Source organism: Halyomorpha halys, unplaced genomic scaffold (assembly GCF_000696795.3).
Source record: "Halyomorpha halys isolate HHAL.00 unplaced genomic scaffold, Hhal_1.1 Scaffold349.1, whole genome shotgun sequence".
NCBI classification, from domain to species: Eukaryota; Metazoa; Arthropoda; class Insecta; order Hemiptera; family Pentatomidae; genus Halyomorpha; species Halyomorpha halys.
In genome coordinates this window covers 73,683-83,232 of record NW_027109825.1, presented here as the reverse complement: position 1 = coordinate 83,232, position 9,550 = coordinate 73,683, and the positions used below count along the sequence as shown (strand labels likewise).

Below are 9,550 nucleotides of genomic sequence, written 5' to 3'. Positions count from 1 at the left end.
ATATATAAGGAATATATAAGGTATTATTTATATTTTCAGATTTTTTTTTTTTTTTATGGGTAAGTAAATACCATCATACTTCAAACACTTTTATTAATTTCACATTAATAACATATTCTTATTATTGATACCATTTTTTCTTTTACTTTTATAGTTATGTTTTCTTTATTCTTGTGTTTTTTTTCCTTTCATTATTTTTTTTTTTTTTAAATAATTCCTTTCAAATTTTGTCATCTTATTCTTGTTCTATAAAGACAGATTTTTACCATTCTGCTGTATTTTATACACAAACACTTTCATGGGTTAAATACTGTACAAAAGTTTAAAGATATAAATATAAAAAAACTTACAATGAAAGAAAAATACAAGAAAAAAAAACAACTATAAAGTAAAAAAGAAAATGCCTGAAGATGAAAGGAAGGAAATTGGAAATAGCAGTATATTATTAAGTGAATTTGATAAAATTTAGTTGAAGTATGAAAGAAAATAAAAAACTGACTTATTATCAAGTAAAAGTTTTCGAGAGCACTACGAAATACAAAATTCTAAATTATAATGAACTATATTTAATCTTATCTGTAACCCTTAGCAAAAGAGTCATCTTTACTCATAACAGTTTACTTTAAACAAGCTTCAATTTTATTTTAGAACAGAAAAAAAGCTTGAAATTAATTTTTAAATTATAAATGAAAAAAAAAAATTCCAAAAGGATTTTTTAGATAAGTTTTTATCATTCATTCCAAGTTGAATAGTTTTACAGGTTAGATTTACTGAGAGTTAATAAATACTGTCCTACTTACTACCTCACTGCTATGACAGAACTATCACAACAAAATATTGTCGCTGTGGAACTGGGGCTTAACTTAAATATATACACAAATAAACTAAACTATATCATCACCTAACTCTCTCAAGAACTATCCTGCACAGTGAAACTAGTTCCATTGCTCCATTCAATATCAATAAGAAAATCCAAATATAATAAAAATGAATATTCATTATCACCTAATGAGAATAAATTATTTAATTAAAATTATTTAGAGACGGGATGGGTAAGTTGGTACAATAGTGGTTTCGTACGTTCCATTAACTTGATTCAAATTCTATCTTAGCACAATTAATTTTTTTAAATTATTAATGTAATTGGTGATTAGAATAAAAAAAGTTAAGTTTGACAGATGCCTCCTGGATCAACCTAACCTTAAAATGGACCCTTAAGATTATTCAGGTAAAAAACAATGCCAACTCAATTAATTTCCATTAATGATAAAAGATCACTATCAGTAGCAGAGCCAATCAGCCAGGCACTGGCAGTTCTAAGACTAATCTATTATCCTATTAATTAAAATTATAAAATATAAGAATAACAATAGAATATGAAAAGAAAATTCTCGCATAAGTAATTCTCTAAAAATCTAAATAATTAACTACATTTAATTTATAACAAAAAAAAATAAGAGGAAAATAACAAAATAAAAACTTAAGTGATAAGTTGACTTCTGATCTAAAAATATTATATAAAAATGAGTTTTTTGTAGACCATAGATTTAATAATAAAATTTGGAGATTTGGTCAGAAGAGTGAAAAATACAAATTTTATGTTTATATTTATTTTGTACTAGATATTGTGGTGTTATTTTTATTTGATTTGATTTTTCTTTATTTATTAACTGTATAATATATATGTGTATACAATTTTTTTTTTTTTATTAGATAAAAAATAACACAATAAAATTTATTTAATTTTATCATCTAAACTTCATGTTACTTAAAAATGATTAAACTTTGTTATTTTTTATTAATCCCATAAAATTTCGAAATATAGATAGAGAACATTGCTTTTATAGAAAAAAGAATTTCCCACATTTAGAAATTAATTTATACACGTAAAAAACAAAACAAAAAAACAATTCTAATAAAGATTTATTATTATTATTATTATAAATACATACAAAATATCACAATATTTTGTTTTTGTATTTATTTTATATTACGTTTATCTTTATTTTAGTTCACCAAGATATTATAAAAGTTATGGAGATCAAGATTATGCCAACAATGTTTCTTAAAATGTCATTATTGATCTGATTATTTTTGAACTCCATTAAAAAAAGTATTTAACAAAATTGTAGGGACACAGTGGCACTGTGGTAAGGCACGATGCTAGTAACTCCAAGGACCAGGGTTTGTGCACTCCTGGGGTCCACCCAGCCACATAAATTGGGTACCCTTAATGGGGTAAAAATCTGGCGGTCGAGCTTGATTCTGACCAAATCACCTCCTTGCACAACCGTTGGTCTAGTAACAGAACAGTACTTTCTTACAAAGTACTGCAACCTTCACCTTCCATGGGTTAAAGCGGTATGGATTTTAATTTTAATTTAATTTAAGATAAGAAAATTATCTTAAAATACAAAAAATTATTAGAAGTGATATATCAAATTATGAAATAAACATGATTAATTATAAATTTTTGTTTATCAATTGATGCCAAGCAATTATATATTTATTTGAATTGTAATAGTATTCCTGAATCTGGCATCTAAGCCGAAACATCAGAAATTTTGTTTTTAAATTAAAATTACGATGTAACAGTCTTGACAATAATATAAACAAATGAGAAGTATTAAATAAAAAGTTAATATAACTACTTTTGAAAAGTAAAGATTTTTTTGACTAATTAAAATTCTAAACCAAAAACTAATTTAATTTATTTCAAAATTAAATTTTTCCCTAGTCAAATAGATGTTATGATCAACATTTTCAATAAAAATTTAACTTATCTATGAGATGCTCCCAAATTAATTTTTGAATAACTTTCTAAAAGTGGCTATATAGACTTTTAATAGAAAAATCCTCAAATAATCAAAACTTATTATCATGAGTTTCAAGTAGAAATAAGTTGTCCTTATTTGCGTTCTTCACTCCACTGAATATTTATTTATGAATACTCTCATTAAATTTCAATAGCGTTAAATTTGGATTTTGCATATTTCTTTCATATAAATGGAGGGTACAAGACCAAATCTATCTGATTAACATTTAAAATCTGAGAGGAAAAAAAAAGACCAATCACTAAAAAAAGAAATAACTTGACAGAAATGGTTTTTAGTTAAATGGATATTTTAATCATGACGAAAAAAATAAAAACCGCATTATTTATTAATTTATTCCACTTTCTTTCAGTAAAAACCATGAGAACCAGATTGAAGTAAACAATAGCAGCACAATGAGAATCAATGCAAATGATAATGCAGATAATAATGACCTCTAATTAAGGTTATTAACACCTTAAACTAAAACATTACCTTCAAAATAATAGTCTATAAAATATTTAAAGGTCACTGCTCCGTTACTAAAGGAGGGTTCCTTATAATAAGGGTTTATTATGTCAGTCAGAATGATAGAAATCATTCAAAAGCCAGATTGACATGACTCACTTGAATCATGAAGATCCCTTAAACTATCAGTCCGACTGACGCTTACTTGTAAATGAGATATCAAACAGTTAGGATCTTGTGCAATGCGTTTTTCAATTCGTAACAAATATAAAGCATTTTTGGTCATAATTTTAATATTCATCAGCAAGAATAAAGTGAAATACAAGATATGAATGAAGTAATCAGTGTCTTCAGTACCTGCTCCACATAAATTTTTAACGATTGATTTTCCAAATTCTCGGTAATCCACCAGCATTACCCCAAAGCGATCAATATGAATGTCTATCTTTGATTTTACTGTCATTACGATTGACCATCCAAAATTAAGTGAGTTCAATCAAACTTGAGCTTTATATTTAGGGAGGCCAGTAATAGCTAAAGTTAGAAAATAGCCAAAATAGATTAAATGTTAAAATCATAGAAAATAATTAATGGTAATTTTAATAGACGCAGAGTAATATTTTTTATATAAAAAACTTGATTTTAATGCTAGGTATATAAATAATTAAAACACTATCAAATTGATTCAGCCAGTCTTTAATATTGGAGGTGAACTTTTTTATTTAAGTCTTGGTCAAAGGACATAATATATTGTAGTGCTATTTTACACCTTTTATAAAATAAAATAAGAAAATTTGACAACTGCCTTAAACAGAGCAAAGAAAATAGAAATTGAACAATAAAATGTGAAAATGAGAAAAATATATTTTGATTAATATCAATAATGATAAGAAGATAGTTGACCGTGGATAATATATAGAGGACAAGATTGTTGGAGGTGCGGTCAGAGAATAACACAAATAAGTTAAAAAAACTTATTTATTGGTGCCAATGTTTCAGCCAGAATTTCTAGCCTCCATCGGGGCTAAGTAAAAAAAACAAGATAACAACCAATGAATAAAAGGATATATAGAATGATCAAAGTAAATAATTGTACAGAATGAAAATAAAGTAATGAAAGAAATGGAAAATAAAACCAATAAATAGGTAATTAAATGTGTAAGTAAAATAACATAAAAATAAATAGTAATATAAAGTTTTGTAATACCAGGAAACAACAAAATATGAATATTTTAATTTAATAATAATAATTTAAAAATTAAAGTTATGAAAAAAACAAAGAGAAAGAAACTATATATAACTAATGAAATATGTTAGTAATATACTAGAATAAAGAAACGAAATATCAAGTAAAGTGAGACAAAGAAGTAATCACAAAATATGTCAATATGTTATGAACATAACTAATAGCATGGGTAAGAAAATATAAGAAAAGAATAGAGAAGGAGAAGGGGGTAAAAGAAAGATGAGATAGGAAAAAAGAGAATAAAATCAATAGTGTGGAGAAAATATTATTATTTTCATGATAAAAGAAAACGTTTATCTTTTAAATGTAAAAAGTTATAATTTATTTCATAAGTCTAAATTAAGAATTATTAATGATTTATAAAAAATTCCTTTGAACTATAGGGTTATTAGGCGTCTTAAACAGCATATTAATGCACTGTGTTGATAAATAAAATTTATTTAATCCTTTATACGTTAAATGAATATTTCGTAATTTTAGGTTATAAATTTAAATATCTGAATACCGGATAATTGGGATAATTTTTGTAAAGACACCGGAACAATACTGTTTATACAAAACAAACGCCTATTGTCATGCATTTGTAATTAATGATATACTCCAACAATATTAACTCATAAAATATATTATTTTACGTATATGGATCTACATATGGCCATTGTAGCGGAGTATCTGAGGCTCCTGAAGGTGCCACCCATACGACTCAGACCGTTCAAGGATTGGGCCACCCTATTTCACAATAATAGTGACTCTAAATGCTCTTAAAAGCAACACAATTTTCAAATATTTTTCAAGGCGGACCACCATTTACCCCAAGTCAGAAGTGGGAGAGCACCCCATATGTTTCAATTCCTGGCTTAATGGTTTGTAGACTTCTATAAAATTTCTAAATGAGGAAAGAAATTTTTCAATAATACTTAAATATTTAATTATGATAATTTTTTCAATGCAATAGGACTAAAGAAATGGATTTATTATATTATATGATAGTTATATACTAATAATAATTTTAAGTTGTTTTTTTTAAATTTGCCTTCAGGTCAAAAATTAGAATACGATAATGATTAAATTATTTATTTTTATCTTTGACAGTTTTTGAATACTGCATCGCCTTCTTCAGTATCTAATCTGACTCAGTATTATAGGGAGAGTCGCAAATTTTAAATATATAACTATTTCAATGAAGCTAGGTGACATTAACATAACTTCATTGTAGTTTTATATTTAAAATTTTGTAACTCACCCATTAATATTGGAGTAGATTAGATAGTAAAGTCGTCTATCATGTTTTAATGTTTTGACCTCAAGACAGGATGGATAGATAGGAAATAATGTAAAATTGTGAAAGTCAGATGATGAAACTATTTAATACTGGTTAACTAGACATCAGTAAAAAACTTGATGTCTAATAATTTATCGATCCTCCACAACAAAACCACAACCCTTCAATTAGACAGAATATTATTAATACAAATAAAATACAACTACTGTAACTTGTCCACCTTTGGTAGATGAAATATCTCTTGGATTTTCCATATTTTAAGGTAGAGAAAGTTCACAGCTGTGATCTATCTACACCTAGAGTAAAATGATACTACTATTATAGGCGTTAAAGCCATTTTTATAACTTTAAACACTAGATTGCTAAATTACATAAAATTTATAATATATTCCAGGAAACGAAGGTTGTCTTGTGGCCCATGTTTTCCAGACTTCCAGACCATCACAGCAGTTTGCTACAAAGCTCTGATAGATTGACATCCATCGCACCGTCAATACACAACTTATCTTTTCTGGCAGTAAGTACGTAATTATTACATATTGTTTGCAATAATATACTTTCAAAGCAAGTAGGCATAAAAGTAATGATCGTTTTTATGTTTTAATAAGTGAATTTATATAAGTTCTTTATGTAAATTTTACTTGTCGTTGGTAGTAAGAAAACATTTATTTAGTGTATTTACATTTATTCAGATCCACATTGGATCAGGTGTTTATTTTTACTTATAATAACTGCCTCATATCAATATCAGTTATAGACTATAATACAAGAGCCATAACTGTCCCAGTATTCAGACTGGAAATCGATAGCTATGATTTATGCAAGGTGATCATAAAATAAAAACTAATTTAGTAATACTACTCATCGGTTTATTAGTTTCAGGTAACCATGCTGAATTTGTTTATTATTACAGATTATGAAACCACAAAGGAATACCTTGCCTGTGGAGATTGGATAAAAAACCATTGTCAGGAAATAACAATTCAACTATAAATCTATTTACTAAAATATTTCTAGTAAATATAAATAGCAATTAATAATAAATTTCCTAATATATAAGTTTAAAAACTATTTCAAAACACAACTTTTTTTTATGCTTTCTTTAATGCTTTAGCCCTTAGAAAATTATCAAGGAGGCTTTAATTTGATGTATCCAAAATTTTAAACTTGGATATATCAAATTAATACTTCCTTGATAGAGAAAAATAAAGAAGTTTAGAGAAAGGTTCAAATGAAGTTTGAGTTTTAAGTTAATTACCTAATTTAAAACAATAAATTAATATAAAATGTATTAATGAACTAATTAAAATTTATTTTTTGAAAAAATATATTTATACAGTTATTGTAAATAAATTTAGGAAATAAAAAAATACCAAAACTTTTTAGCAGAGGTTAAAAGAAAGTTTATGATAGAGGTAATTAGATTTCTGATAAGAGAATCTACCGAGTTCAGTTCCTAAGTGCGTAGTATCAGACAATAAAAGGGTCATGATAATAACAGAGATAACGGCTAAGATTCTTATATTAGAACTGTTTCAGAGTTTTTATACAGCATTTTTTTTTTTTTATATATAACTAGAATGTTTATTATGCAAACACAAATATTATTTTTTATGGAAAATGATCCGAATAGTAGTCAAAAAATGTTACTCAAAATTAGCAGATATAAAACACATAGGTTTTAAACCATATCGTAGATCTTCATCACAGCTAAATAAACAAGATACAAATATTATAAAGTAAGGTAGGACTAAAATATTACATATATAAAAAATATAAAATAAATTTAAAGAATACTGAAGTGGAAATGAATAGAACAAATGAAGTGCTTAGTGAAACTTGGTAACCGATAATATGAAAACTTTTTTTCAACGTTCAAATGCTTGTTAATTAAAATATTTTACTTTGAATCAAGAATTTTCCTAAAGATTCTTTCAACAATTTATGAAATCGTCCTTGAAAAAGCTGATGCCAAAAATTTTGATTCATAAAAAAATTCAGTTACTATGTTTTACAAACAAGGGTCATAAATGTAAATAACAAAGACAGTAATGAATAACGAAAATGAAAAATTACCACTGGAGTAATAATTAGTATAAAATAATCAATAAAAGTAATAACAAATAAGGTAAAACTAAAAAAAGGAAATAAACATGGTGTATGGTGAAATGATTAATGAATCAAGGCAGTAAATAAATATAGGAAAATGGAAAAGTTAATCATACTTGTTATGACTTTTTATTCACTAATTATTACTGAAGTACATTTTCATAACTATTATTCATTACTTTATTTGTATTATTCATTAATATTTATTTTAACTTTATTATTCTTTTCATTTACTTCATTTTATTCTTTAATAAAACTTTCTATGTGTAAACTTATAGCTCTGCCATACTTTATAATGTTTTATCTTGAACGTAAGCATAGTAACATAGGTGTCTAATAATCTATTTTCGAGTACCCTTTTTTCATCACCACTCAAGATCATCTTCCTTTAAACAATAAAGTTCACAAACAACTTTCTAATATTAGTATTTTCAATAAACAAAAAAATATTGTGTATCTACAAATTCATATAAAAAATTAACATGTAATTTACCTTTCTTGATTGTGTATTTGCTTGGCTATGAATGGGTCTATAGTAGGTGGAACATGCCTCTCGCCCAACAGCCGCTGTTGATCCAGGTCTCCCTGCATATGCGTGAACGAAGTGTCGCCCATTACATCAAAATGACTAGAAAGGTCGATCACAGAACAGTCATCTTCTGAAAATGAGCAAACAGGTTACATCATTAGCTATTATCACATAAGTCATAACGAGTCAGTTAACAGGAAAATTGAAGGTAAGTACAATACTAACGATTACTAACTCCATACAAAACAAAATGTAATTCACAACCTCTGATTTTCAACAGTTACTCTGACAGAACATCATTCACGGCAGAAAAACTTAATAGACATAAAATTAAATTTTTATACATGGAAATAATACTGGAAAATTATGTAATATTTACAGAAATTACTAAAAAAGCAATAACTAGTAACAGATTTACTGTACTGTACCGTAATGAATTACGGTTCAAACCATCCATATTCACAAAAAATAAATGTAGTAAACCATATTATATTAGATTTGGGCATAATAGTCCACAACTATTTTACTGATTATAATGAAGCTGTGAAATTTAAAATTGAGGTACACTAACGTAGAATTAGTATAATTGTTAATAAAAAAAATTGTAATGAAACTGTTAATTAATAGACTATACTTGATGGCGAGTGAAATTTGTGAGATTAAAAATAAGATTCAATATGAGAATCTCATGGCTAAATGGATAAAATTTATTAAAAATGATAATTAAAAAATATATTTGAGATATAAGAGAGTAGAGACAGGATGAAAATAATAGAAAAATCTCATCAGCAGATAGTAACAGATTTTCCTAGTAGAAAAATTAATAACAAATATAATATAACAGGAAATATTAAAAATACCAAAATAAAAAAACAAGACAAAGGAATACAATAATATATTACTATAAAAGGAATTGTGTTTTGATCCTAAAAGAAACTATTAAAAAAAAAAAAAGTAGATTATGACCATCAGAATATAAAACAGCCTAAATAATAATAATAAAGGTAGATATTTAAGAAACATGAAGGATAGAGTAAGTGGAATAGACAGAAAGGACGTAGAATATTAATTAAATTGAAAAAAATTGTAACTTCATATATAGG

The 9,550-nt window shown here is 25.9% G+C and overlaps 1 protein-coding gene and 1 long non-coding RNA gene across 5 annotated transcripts in view; one reads left to right on the top strand and one right to left on the bottom strand.

Annotated features, from left to right (window-relative positions):
* Gdap2 (ganglioside induced differentiation associated protein 2) overlaps window positions 1-9,550 on the bottom strand; it is a 96,613-nt gene that overhangs the window by 62,579 nt on the left and 24,484 nt on the right. For both annotated transcript variants that reach the window (XM_014421951.3, XM_014421952.3), the window contains one exon: window positions 8,412-8,577. In XM_014421951.3, the coding sequence (XP_014277437.1) occupies window positions 8,412-8,577 (166 nt within the window). The remainder of the gene's footprint in view (window positions 1-8,411; window positions 8,578-9,550) is intronic.
* The window catches only part of LOC106681579 (uncharacterized), a 50,648-nt gene that overhangs the window by 21,858 nt on the left and 19,240 nt on the right, over window positions 1-9,550 (top strand). The window contains exons 2-3 of one of the 3 annotated variants that reach the window (XR_001343272.3): window positions 6,204-6,326; window positions 6,723-8,577. This is a non-coding gene — a long non-coding RNA (uncharacterized lncRNA). Of the gene's footprint in view, window positions 1-6,203; window positions 6,331-6,722; window positions 8,578-9,550 lie in introns of those variants that run through there. The other 2 variants (XR_001343273.3, XR_002945723.2) reach the window with 2 other exon arrangements.